Source organism: Asterias rubens, chromosome 1 (genome assembly GCF_902459465.1).
Source record: "Asterias rubens chromosome 1, eAstRub1.3, whole genome shotgun sequence".
Taxonomy (NCBI): Eukaryota; Metazoa; Echinodermata; class Asteroidea; order Forcipulatida; family Asteriidae; genus Asterias; species Asterias rubens.
The window spans coordinates 11,951,597-11,964,933 of NC_047062.1; the positions used below are offsets into that span (position 1 = coordinate 11,951,597).

Sequence of the window (13,337 nt, forward strand, 5' to 3'; positions counted from 1 at the left end):
TAAGAGTCTTCACCCTACGTAAAAAGCAAGATGGTTAGGGGAAAAGTATGAATGACATTTCAGAGGCGAGATGTTTTCCTTCGCTACCACATACACGAGGCACTATTTACGTACATGTACATAACATCATCATGAAAATAAAAAAACATTGTCTATAATCTACACTTTGAAAATATCGGTTCAGACATTGAACTCCACTCTTAAAGGTGCACAGCAATGTCCACAGGAAAGGGGCACCTCTTTAAGGAAAATGTAATTTTGCGTTGCAATTTTGCAAAGGGCACCACAGTAAAAGCTAAAGACACCACGTCATTTGCTGTGGGTGTCGTGGGTTATTTTGAGGACTGGTGATTTACAAAAAAGAGAGTTCCAAAATGAAGAATCCTTACGAGTTCTAGGTGGTGACGTCCTACCAGTGGAGGGCGCTGCTGGTTTGGTTTCACCACTTCCCTGTTGGCAGAAAACAAAAACACAAAGTATTAAAAGACTTGGAAATAAACAAACCTTTTAAAGGACTAGGCCCCTTTGCTTACACAAAGCCTCATCAGATTTGATGACCACGTTTAAATAATTTTTGTTTTGTAATGTACAACTTTTCAAAATGACATCATCGTTGGATTGTATTATCAACACGTGTGGCATGTGTGGCTGAGCAGTTAAAAAGCCCTGGGCACAAGCTTTGGTGTTTCTGATCAGCAGAATGTGGGTTCTAGTCCTGGTCGCTGCACTTGTGTCTTTGAGCAAGATGCTTTACCATAACTACTCTATCCCTTGGATGAGACTTTAAGCCGTAGGTTTAATAAACCCAGGGGTCAGTTTCACAAAGAGTTAGGACTAGTCCTAGGAGATATCAAAAACGAACACCTAGTCCTAAGTTTGGACGAATAACTCGTCCCAGCTCGAGATAAGACAACTCTTTGTGAAATCCACCCCAGACACTTATTGTGGAAGAGTAGGAGTTGACCTCAGTGTTTCATAGCAAGTTAGAACCCTTGTTTACACTTACAGGTTTCCTGCTTGCAAGCTATCATTGGTTTCAGTGCCAGAAATACATAAATATAATAACATGTTGACACGATGCATAATATTGGCAGTTGATCAACTCGACCAATCCGGGGCAACGTGTTCCTTTAATATTTTTCTGCCACAAATTTGTTGCCTGTGTGTTTATATTTCATTTTTAATTTTTTTTTTAATATAGTAATGTTTTTAATGACTATTACAATTCGGCTTTTAGCCGCTGTATTGCAGTGTTATAATAAATAAACCATGAATAATAATAATAATAATGATAGTCCTGACTTACAGCCATTTTTAAACGCTTTTGTAGTTTCATCTGCATCTCACTCATAAAGTCTCCTCCTCCTCCGCCTCCTGCAGGTTTACTCGGAGCACTGCTGGGCCCGTTGGACATCTCATCCTTAAATACAATCAATCACAGTCAAGTTAAAGGCACTCAACACTATAAGTAATTACTCAAAATATCATATGGAGCAATGGACAGCTGTTGCTAGTATAAAAACATTGTGAGAAATGGCTCCCTCTGAAGTAACCCGATTTTTCGAAACAGGTATTTTCTCACAAAAATCGCATGAAGCAGTCGCAAAGTATGAACCGTGCTTTCTTCAAGTTTCAGCGCTAGAGTGACTGGTCCTTGAACCGCCTTTTTATAATGCCATCATTTAACGACACTTTTCATGCCATCATTTTTAACAAACAATATTGAATGAACCAAAAAAAACTTCTTTAAGCAACATCATAAGAAGACTAGCTTTTGAGTATTTCCACAAAGATTTGTAGAGAAGTCCCTCATTAGGCTTGTCACATCTGGCCCATCACACTCCAATAAAGATGATTGACAATTAATTCAACAATAAATAAACATGACATGAAACTCCACAATACCAGAAATGAACTCAATGTTTTCCAGAACTTTTCATAAACATTGCAACCATAAACCTGACGATGACTAGAGCAAGCTAGTCAAACCGTTGAGACCAGTTCAAGAACTGACTCCACGGTAATGCAGTTAATTACGATCCTATTTAAAGCTAAAGTAGTAGTCTCATCCAATTTTTTATACCTTTTGCCCAGGTAGTAGTTAAAAAGCAGTTCAGTTCTTTTCAGAACTGAGAAGTCTCCCAAACAATCAGATAAATCTACTCCGAGGTAGTAGAATATAGAAAAACAGTTCTCTAAAGAACAAACTCTACCTGGCAAGTAGATACACACATGGTGTTACCGCAAACCAAATATAAACATAAACCAATGAAACACTGTTAAGTAAAAAAAACTCACTCTGATAGTTGACTTCAGTTTAGCGCCAGCAAGAGCTGCGGCTAGTCCTCCATCCCCACTGGGTGGGGGAGGGGGTCCCCCACCACCACCTGCTGATGGTGGAGGAGGGGGTGGAGGTGGTGGGGGTGCACCCGGGGCAGACCCACCGCTCGGTTGGGGTGGGGATGCCATGGGTTGCGATGGTACTGGTGGAGCTGGGGGCGGTGCTGGGGCAGCTGGAGGTGCAGGAGGGGCTGGAGGTGCTGCTGGGGGCTGGGGTACAACTGGATGAGGATGAAAGAGAGAATCTATTATTAGCAGTCAGTCAAATACTAATAATAATATGGGGAATTGGTGAAGTGGCTTTCCTCCTGCAGTGGAGTGAAATAGGCTAGACAGACATTACTAGGTTCTCATATAGCACTTTAACATACCCCTAGTGGCGATCAAAGCACTCAGTATTTTGTCCTGCAAAGTACTGTATGAGGAGCTACCGATTTGAAGTATAAGAACTATTCTTTTATAATGGTTTACAAGGTGCTGTGGGACAATATCCTGCCGTTCAAACCAGGAACAACGGGGCAAACACCTTCGCTTTACGATAAGTGCACTGGGTTCTGTTTTAGTTAGGTACAAATACAGAGAGTCACATAATGTTACCTGCAGCCAGAACCAAACAACCCAGCATGCTTTGCAATTAACTGCTTTGACCAAATCTGAAAGGCAAACTTGGACCATAAACTTTGACTAAAATCCCCACAACAAATTCCTCCCATTTTGGTGTGCTGTGTCGTGTCTTTGGTGTGTGATGCATGGGTCATATTCAGGCACACAGATTGTTATTGTTGCCAGAGCTTCATAGTCAGTCACAACTTTCCCAGCTCATAAAGATTAATTTCACCGGCTTTTCATGGCTTAGCAGGTCAAGCGCACCAGACTCAAGGTGTTTCTGACCAGCAGAGTGTGGGTCACGCTGCGTTCTTGACACATTATTGCTTCGTCCTTTGGATGGGCATAAGGCCGTGGGTCTTGAGTGTTTCGTAGCTCATGTAAAAGTACCAATTTACACTAATCCCTTAAAGTAGGGGTTTGCCCCAGTGTTTCTGGCAGAAGCTGCTGAATGGTCCAACAACACCTTGCACTACTTAGAACGCACTACACAAATAAGTTTCATAGTCTAAAGCATAGCTCTGCATATCCGATCATCAGTCTTCAAACTCCCAGTGAAAGTTGTAGAAGAGACAATCATAGCATAAGAGAGGTGTTATAATGACCTATTCTTCTGGTTTTACTCAAAACCTAAGGGGTGCAAGATGTCTCAGCTAGGAAATACATCGCGATATTGCGATACTAAATCGATATCGCGATATCGCGATATATCGCGATATATCGCGATATATCGCGATATATCAATTAAAACCAAATCGAACCGATATCAAAATCGTGATATTGCCCAAGCTTATTCTCAACCATTTGACTTAATACTGACATCAATAATAAAAACTTACAAGTACCAACTCATCAATGACTTTCACACCGAACCGCTGTCCGCAACACACACATGAACTAATGTGGTGAAATAATTATTCCCAAGAGACAGTTCAGGACTTGAAAGCAAACCACAGAGTCAGGCAACGATGCTTGAAAGCCAGACACCACAATCATCAATCCCTCATTCCAGGTTAAACGCAGGGCATGTGAGTTATAAGAAGCAAGCTGTGTGTTTCTTCTTTTTACTTCATCTGTCAAATGATTGGCATTACCAGCTACACGTTCCGTCCCGATGAGCAATTGGAAATAACTAACATAGTATTACAACAAGGTAATGGCCGACATAAAAGGTTAATCTTGCAAATACTTCCCGAAGGGGAAAGGGGGGAGGGGTGGAGGTTGACATCTAATCGGTGACTTGTGGCCCATGACACTTTCCTGCAGCTTGATCGGTTCATTATTATTTATTATGTCATCACTGAGATGTGCTGTATAAACTTTCATGACATTCCGACTGCCAAGGATCAACAAATACTGATTAGGTGTGTTCCAGGAATGATTATTCATTGACAAATCATAAAGAGAGAGAGAGGGTGGGGGGGGGGGGGGGGGGGGTTGCAGATAACATCCTGCGTCCTGGATATGATGCAATAGTATACAAATATTGACTGCTTCGAGTGCTATGGTTAAAACTATGACTTCCGAGGTGATCCCTGAGCGTTCTATTTTCCCGAAGCGAAGGCCGAGGTATAGTTTTAACCATTGCACATGTAAAAGCAGTCAATATTTGTTTTATAACACCCCAAACATTTCTAAATACTGTACTATTAAGTTACAGACCTGAATGCTACAATCCACGGACGACGTGAATACAGATAGCAAAAACTTTTACTGTGCTGCATGTAGTGTCGTGCAACCCGAAATGGTTACAAACTATTAATTTATCATCTTCGTACACGCAATGGACGTCTGGGTACTGCACGCTGTGTGATAGTCTTCGGACTAGCGCACGGCAAACCGATGCACTATCACACGGCCGTCGTCTAGCAAAACTAAGACATGTCATGTGACGCGCTCTAAACCAATGAACAGGCAGAATATTGGTAAGGGGTGTTATTACCACAAAAATATAATGTACAGTTTGGTCTCAGAATGATAATAGTGGACTGGCCTTGGTAAAAAGTGAATATGTTATTATATTGGAAAGTGGGATTTTCCAAAGCTGCAGTTTAATTTACTACAACATGGATTTGCATCGATAAAGTCAGGGCACAATTTCAAAGAGCTGCTTAAGCAGAAACTACTGCTTAAACAATACCTGCTTAGTAATAATGAGCAGGATACCAATCACAAATTGTACATGTGAGACATGGTATTTTGGCTGGTAACCTTATTCTGGTTAGCACAATTTTGTTGCGCTTAGCCTGTTTTTGAGCTTAACCAGCTCTAAGAAAGTGGGCCCAGGTTGGAGATCTCAACAATTGCGTGTTTTTTTTCTGCATATTTTCGGCTCGCAGCCCGCTTGCACTTACACAACAAAGCGATACGAAGAGAGAAAACATGCAATACCAATTACCGCAAAACTGACTTGTTGTGCATGACTAGCCAGTTGGCTACTTGGCTCCTATCACACAAAAGTATTATTAATGCAAGTTTTGATGTACGTACCTGGAGCACTGGTTATTTCTGCCGAGTGTCGCTGCTCATTTAGTTGTCTCTGTTGCTGTTCGAGCTGCTGTTGCCTTTGTAGCTGTTCTTGTCGCTGTTGCTCCGCTATCCGCTGTTGCTCTGCTGCCCTCTGTTGCTCTGCAGCACGTTGTTGTTCTGCAGCACGCTGCTGCTCTAGTGCTCTGAAACATTCAACAATTCAAAAAAACCTCTACTGATTACCTGCTATTGCTAATAAGAAACACACACACACACACACACACACGCAGCTCTGTGTTGCAGCATGGAGGAAAGTTGCAGCCACTGTGTGGACATTCCTTTGTTCTGAACACTTAAGGGAAAATTACTCTTCTTCCGTGTAAATAACACTAGTGTAGGCATGTGTAAGTCCACATACTAGGGAGGTTTAGCTGCACGCTCCGCGTGAATGTGAACGTGAACTTCAGAAGTTTGTGTCGTTAAAATCTCACGATTTCAGCATATACGTGAAGTTACCATTTTTCACGTCAGGTATCTACGTGCGCGCAGACGTCATACGTGAGCATGCATTAAGCCCAAAGTGGCGACATCATTCAGAAACAACACAATTTTTGGACGCTCACATTCAAGTATTTGCTCGTGTAACGTGCAGCTAAACCTCCCTAGTGTTTCAAGTCCCTATGTACATATTGATCTCAGGCCCACACTTCGTAATTAACGCTAAAACAATGCCAAGAGTCATTGTCTGGTCTGTTGGCACCTGTTTCTACAAACTGGCTGTGTTCAAAGTTTCCGAATTCCTATTCTGCGCTGCCCAGCGTCCTTGAGTTCAACAACAGAAATACCGCTCCACTGGCTCTAGGTTGTCCAAGTCCCGCCTCGTAAATGCTAGAAACCCTGCGATCACTATAGATGAGAGACCATCGTCTCACATCGCAGTTTGCTTTGCACTAATATACAGTGCCAGTCCAAAAGGTCCAGCGAAATCCAATGTGTCTCTCGGTTCCTAATTCGTCATCATGTATTGCCAAGTGACATAGAGGCGTCCCAAAATCTCACAGTTAAGTTCAAGCGTCCTAAAATTTTGTTTACCCTTTATGGAGGCAGTTCAAAGAATGAACTCAGTGTCTGCCAGTTTTGAAACAAACAAAACAACAGGGGAAAAATTTAAACCCATGACCTTAAAGCATTCTAGAGCAGATGTCTTAACCATGAGATCACCTGGTGGCTAGAAGCCAGGTTGAATTTCAAAGTCATTACATTAAAAAAAAAAATCAGTTGAATGTGTTGAAATTCATCAAGGGTATGCCATAAGTCAACTAAAGACATGAACAAAGAAAGCATAGTTGACACAGACCTTGAAACAAGCAACCACAAGTACACTTTTTTTTTTACAAAGAATACCAATGAAACAAAAGATAAATGTTTAGTAACTCTTTGTAAATATTGTATTCGTCAAAACCCAAGTACATTTTTAAACTTCACTGACACAGAGCTGAAAAAATGATTCATTATTAATGTTTAGATGAACGGTACCTTATTAGTTCTGCTCATAATATGAAATTGGCTAAAAGTGCCATTTTTCCACAAAAATTGAAGTTCTGTAAAGACTTGACAGTTTCAAATGCCCTCTCAAATTAGAGAAAAGTTTGCACAAGGTCTCCAGACATTGATTTAGTTTCACTATTTTATGGACTGCTTTCACCAAATAATTGAAGTTCTTATGACATTTTACTTGCCTCATACTCATGTTAAACTACTAACTTGCAGTTTATGTTAGGCAATAATAATAGACCCTTCCCATGAAATATGTAAATTGCACATAGCGTGTGCGCACTAACGTTTTGGTTGGCAAAATGAGGGAACACCGCGCTGTTTTGTACACGGCTAATGGGTGCGTGACACAGACGCGATTGAGCGTCTGCTTAGTGCACAACTCTATGGCGTTTGCCAACCAGAAGGGTCTGTACGCATGCGTGAATGTAATTAGCATATTTCATGGGAAGGGTCCATTGCATAAACCTGGGTAATTACAAAAGGTTACAAACTCTTGCCATTTTGCTAAGTGCAAGTATTGCAAATAGAGGTAAGAGTCGTTGTTAAAAGGTGTACAAAAAGGTGTACAAATTTGTTCAAAATTTCAGGAAGCAAGCCTACAAAAATCCACCGCTAACACATCAATTCAGGCAACTGCCATGGTGCCCTGTTTTTTTTGCTGTGGTGCCCGTTTGCAAACTTCAAAAGTTTCAAAATTTTTCTCATAGAAGTGCCCCTTAACCAGAGGAAAAGTGATGTGTCCCGTTCAAGAACAAAATTCAAGGCCCTCTGGAGTTTTTTTAAACGATGGCATTTCCACTTTCTATTGGCCACTATAAAGATAGATTCCATGGAGCTTATGGGAACAGCATATTCAGCACTGGAGAAGTAATATAATAATATAATAATAAAATACTTGAGGTCTTATATAGCGCACGTATTACCTACCAAACAAGGTACTCAAGGCGCAGAGATATGCAAACTTTCAGAAAGATAGGTTATTGCAAGGATGAATTCTGAGACCCCATTATGTAGCACCTTAGAAGTAGATCAAAGAGCATGACTTCTTTATAACCATAAGAAAAGAAAAGCTATCTTCTTCAAAGGCCTGAACTTAATTAAAATTCTGTAAAAGTGCTTCTTGGCAGAGCTCCTCATCGAGAATCTGAATTCCTTCACATTGGCATGTCTTAAAGTCTCCAATACGGATGCCTGTGGTGACTTATTGTGTGCGCTAAACGCACAACTTTTCCAATGGCATAATATTTAGTGGCGGGCATATTTTAATCAGCTGCTTGTGTCTGTGGAATGCCTGCCATTTAGTCAAAATGGCATGTCTGGTATGGGATGAATGTTGGACCCAATATGACAAAAACAGACAAGTTTAAAGATCAATTTTGCCCCGCTGATGGAATGTAGCTTTTCATTCCTTCCGAGCTGAAGGGGATGGACTGGAGACAAGCAATTAAAGTAATTTTGTTCAATCACATTATTTAACTTTCGTTAATCTTAACAAATTTCTTACACAATAATTATAATAACAGTTTTGTTTTATGCAAAATGCAGGTAAGCCGTATAGAGGAAGGTTCAAAGGAAGTGAACTGAAACTACGATTCAAAACTGATTCAATGCTAACAAGAAAATAATGAATAAACACTGCAATCAAAATAATTTAATTTGAGTTGCTAATCTAACACCCAAAAAAAGTTATCTACGCGTTGATGTTATTTCAATGAAAGTGAAATCCACAGACTTTTGAGTATTTGTGAATATTATGTTTATTTAGTATTTATTTTAAGTGTTTACAACCAACCCGAGAATAGACAGTTTCTGTGCCTCTATAAATGTACAACAAACAGAGCAACCTGAAGTTTCAGGTATAAATTATTGTTATGCTTTACTTGAAGGTTATCGAATCTAAAAACCAAGCATAAATACAATCTTTTAAAAACATCTTTAAAAAAAATAACAAACTTTCCCTTTTACTGAAACCTCATCATGTATTTTGAACTACTAGGCATTCCCATCCATCGACCTCACATAATGTGATTAAAGCACATAACATTTATTATGCTCATTCGCATTATTTCATCTCTCCCCTCCATATTGGTTCAACTAAAAACGAAAAAGCATCTGCTCTCTAGAAGAAACCGACAACTGATGAAATAACAATGTCGCAAAGGTTTTTTATTTTTTTGGGGGGGGGTTCAAATTTGGAGCCTGTCTGACTCTCCTTTCATGATAGCGATACTCAGGAAATACCCCACTCAGCAGGCACTGTTGAACAACTGCCATTTAGCAGGGGTATCTTTAATTTGTAATAGTCTTGTTTTGCAAGCAAGATTCTTTTACACCCTGCCTGTTTTCACAGTGCCTGCTGCGTCTTTTAAAACATTTTCTTTTTTAAACTTCGTTGAATGACCGTGCGGTCTGTGAACTCGGATTATGTTACTCAATTCTTCCTAGTTGGTTTTATTGGAAGTAAAAGCAAAGTTGATTGCGGATCAGATGGGATTAAAATATCATTGAATTCCTACACCAGGGAACAAATGATTCATTTCATTTCAACTGACCAAGGTTTACCCTTAACTTGTTCAGTGACTGGCCAGCAGGACCAGTCAGCTTGTCACTTCACAAGTCCACCAGTCTGTAATGTATAAAATAGGGGTGCTTTTCAAACTAGCCAGCCGGACCACTTGGAGTTAATTTTTGACTGGTCCTCGAGTGTCTTAACCTGCAAGTGGGCAGCGGACCATGGTAAGAGAGAACGCTGCCAACATGTGCACTAATGTACGATGGACTTTGTATGATACCCAGTGCTTTCCGAGACCTATGGGCTCAGTAGTTGATGTGACATGCAACTCAGTGTAACTACCCTTTACAATAAACTCACAACATTTTGGTTATTGTCAAAGACCAGGGCCCAATTTCATGGCTCTGCTTACCGCTGAATTCTGTGCTTACGATCACGATTCCCTGCTTATGTGCAAGCGCCGAATATCTGCGCTAGCCTTGTACGTGTAGAATGCCTAGTAACGCGGAGTACGCACGCACAGAAGCCAAAATTCGCCACTAACCCGTGAAATACGCCTGCTTCCGTAAGCGCCGATTCTGTGCTTACGGTAAGCAGAGCCATGAAAATTGGGCCCAGTTGTCTCCCTTGGTGTATCTCAACATAATATGCATTAAATTTGAAAATTATAAACCTTTGAAAATTTGAGCTAAATTGGTCGTCAAAGTTGTGAGATACAAACAAAAGAAAAAACACCCTTGTCACACAACGTTGTGTGCTTTCAGATGCTTGATTTCAAACCTCAAAATCTCATTCTGAGGTCTCAAAATCAAATTCGTGGAAAATTACTTCTTTCTCAAAAACTATGTTACTTCAGAGGGAGCCGTTTCTCACAGTGTTTTATACTATCAACAGCTCTCCATTACTCGTTACCAAGTAAGGTTTTATGTTGTTTTTTTTAACAGTTATTTTGAGTAATTACCAATAGTGTCCAGTGCCTGTAAGTAAGAGAGTCCAGAAAAAAATCTTCTTTCATCATGGATGATTTAAATGGGCACATAATGAAGGTAGCTAAATTTGCGCGTTTCTCCCCGTCCCGTGTCACAGTATTTTCACAAAAACGTTGAACATCCACATTTTAAGAGGTTACAGTGGGTACCAACCGCATCTGTGGCCGCAGCATTTGCAAATAAAGACCAACCCTGAATCTGAGCAAAGATTCATACCGCCTGAATTATTTTGTTAGATTCAAATGTTTTGGGGTCCAGAATTATCCAAATAATTTCTACTTTGAAGGCAATCCTTTCTCAAAAAAGTTTATACTATCAACAGCGCTTCTCATCAAGTAAGTTTTTGGAGTAGCTACCAATCTTAAACATGATTCAGGACTAGTGAAAAATACATTTTGAGAACAATTCCTTTCAAAGGAATGTGGTTTTAGAGAGAGGGATTCAAAAAAAGTTCAATCTGCATGAAACGTTTCTCAGATCGTATTTTCCATTTACAGGTTTTTCTTCCTGCATGGACATAATCGCCCCATCAACATTTATAAAGGATTAAAACAAACCGAACGGTTCCAAAAACCAAAGGTCAACTTTGCCTATAATTGATGTATTGACCCCTTGCACGCACGTCACACGTGGCCACTGTGCCACGCTCACCATTTTGGTGGGCAATAGGTTTACGAGTAAACGCTGCATTGCCTAAAATCCGCACTTCACCGAATAACGCCGATTACATTGCCCACCAAATGGTGCATCCAAGATTATTCTGATGATGACGTCATGTTTCCACAGAAATAAAAGCACTTCACAGGGAACCATTTTGATAGCAAGTTATCACTGACCTTTGTTTTGCCTCTTCTTCAGCTTGGAAGTTAATCTGGGTTGTCTGGCTCGGAGGAGGAGGCCCTCTCGATGGCGCTGTAGGAAATACAAATAGAAATCAAAACTATTTAGAATAATTGATTCTCCATGACTAAATGTAGAATCCTGATCAAGTCGTTATTCTCATTGCTTGGGATTAAATATAGATTAACTTGCCTACATTTTGTCCATGTATAACATTTATGTCCTATAGATCAAAATCAATATGCGTTCTCCTCTGACTACCGCAGCTGGTGCATTCCCACCTCCAGAGGGCTTGTATAATGATAATAAACTCCAGGTAAGTACCCAAGCATTATCATTTAATTAGAATTTGTTGTGGTAATTTTTTATTTATTTATTGTTTGGGGGAGGGTTGTTGTCTTTTTGAAATGTTATCAAGGCCTAGAATTTCATCTTTGAGAGGGCATGAAGGCCATTTTAATTTTTAAAGGCCGCTTCCATTGGAGTCAATCTTAAAGTCAATGCAAAACTTTTAAAGGTGCACCAAAGCCAAGACCAAGGGCAACAGAATCCATGGCCTTAGAGGCTTATGTGTAATTCCATGACTGGTTATCATCGCATAAATGCAACAAATTAGTATTCCTAGGCCTATCACCCTAAATACCAAATAATGTTAACAATGGATGAAACGAAAGTCGTCTTGAATTGTAGAAGGCTTTTTCCTGATCCCCAAGGACAAACAAATTATTGTTTTACTGAATTGTTTTTGACTGGAATTCTTTGGCACAGCGGAGAAAAGAGAAGTGAGCTACACCAGATAAAACCACAGCATGTTCTATGTTTTATCAAACTCCAAAAGCAATTTATAAAAAGACCTTCCTCCATATGTAACTTATTAAAAGGCCAATAGACTCTTTGTCACGGTGTTGCTTTTGAGAAATTGTGCCCATATTTAAAAAAAATCATGGAAAAAATATCACTTTGTAAAAGAGAAACGAAACTATGCTTAATTGGGGAAGTGCATATTAGTACAAATATCTGTACTTCAAGTTGACAGGAATAGAAATGGAATGTTTCTGTTAAAGCCATTGGACCCTTTCGGTAAACACTATTGTCCAAGGCCCACACTTCGTGTATCACAACTTCTTTATCAAATAACAAACCTGTGAAAATTTAGGCTCAATCGGTCATCGGAGTCTGGAGAAAATAATGGGAAAACCCACCCGTGTATCCGCGTGTTTCGCCGTGTCATGACATGTGTTTAAAATAAATCCGTAATTCTCGCTAACGAGAATTGATATTGTTTTACTGTTTTCTCAAAAAGTAGAGCATTTCATGGAAAAATATTTCAAGGGAAGTCTTTCACCACTACCTTCTGTAAACCCTGTAAGTTATTTGTAAATCTGTGATTTTTTTTTGATTTTTTTTTCTGTGCCGAAAGGGTCCAATGGCTTTAAACAATTGCTTCCCATAAACTGAGACTTCTGTAAAATCTATTGAAATTTACGTTGTTCGACTGTGGACCCAAATTATTTGAAATTTACCCAGTCCATTTCCCTTGTGGTTTATTACTTGATGAAACCAATTTTAATGTTGGTGACTCCACTGCGAATGCTCTGATAAGTTCAAAACTAAACATCAAAGCAGATTGACTTAAGCGCTATTCACACAACATCAATTTAACTGGGGTCCCTTGCTTAATTTTAGCATGGTTGTAAAATGTAGCAATGTTTGACAAGATTTAGCAAGAGAACCTGAACAGCAGAAAATGATTTTGTCCCTTCACACGAGGTACATTTTGTATAGTTTTACAAGCAAGGGACCCTTGCTGAATTGCTTATGTATGAAAGGGGCTCTCTACAAGGGCCACCGTCTCTAGATCTTACCCCCATCAACTTATCCAGAATAAATACTGTCTGACACCTGCCAAATTATCAAAGAATAATATACGTGTATACTATCGGGCAAGTTTAAGAACTTGAGCAGTTACATACAAGACATTCAGAAATGTTAACTGTCTGAAGGTATATAAAGGGAGTTGAAGC

General features: G+C 39.7%; 1 protein-coding gene across 7 annotated transcripts in view; it reads right to left on the minus strand.

Annotated features, from left to right (window-relative positions):
- The window catches only part of LOC117300602 (vasodilator-stimulated phosphoprotein-like), a 71,504-nt gene that overhangs the window by 7,625 nt on the left and 50,542 nt on the right, over window positions 1–13,337 (minus strand). For all 7 annotated transcript variants that reach the window (XM_033784297.1, XM_033784282.1, XM_033784266.1 and 4 more), the window contains 5 exons: window positions 11,310–11,385; window positions 5,437–5,618; window positions 2,299–2,561; window positions 1,307–1,420; window positions 390–450 (listed from right to left, as the gene is read on the minus strand). In XM_033784297.1, coding sequence (XP_033640188.1) covers window positions 390–450; window positions 1,307–1,420; window positions 2,299–2,561; window positions 5,437–5,618; window positions 11,310–11,385 — 696 coding nt within the window. The remainder of the gene's footprint in view (window positions 1–389; window positions 451–1,306; window positions 1,421–2,298; window positions 2,562–5,436; window positions 5,619–11,309; window positions 11,386–13,337) is intronic.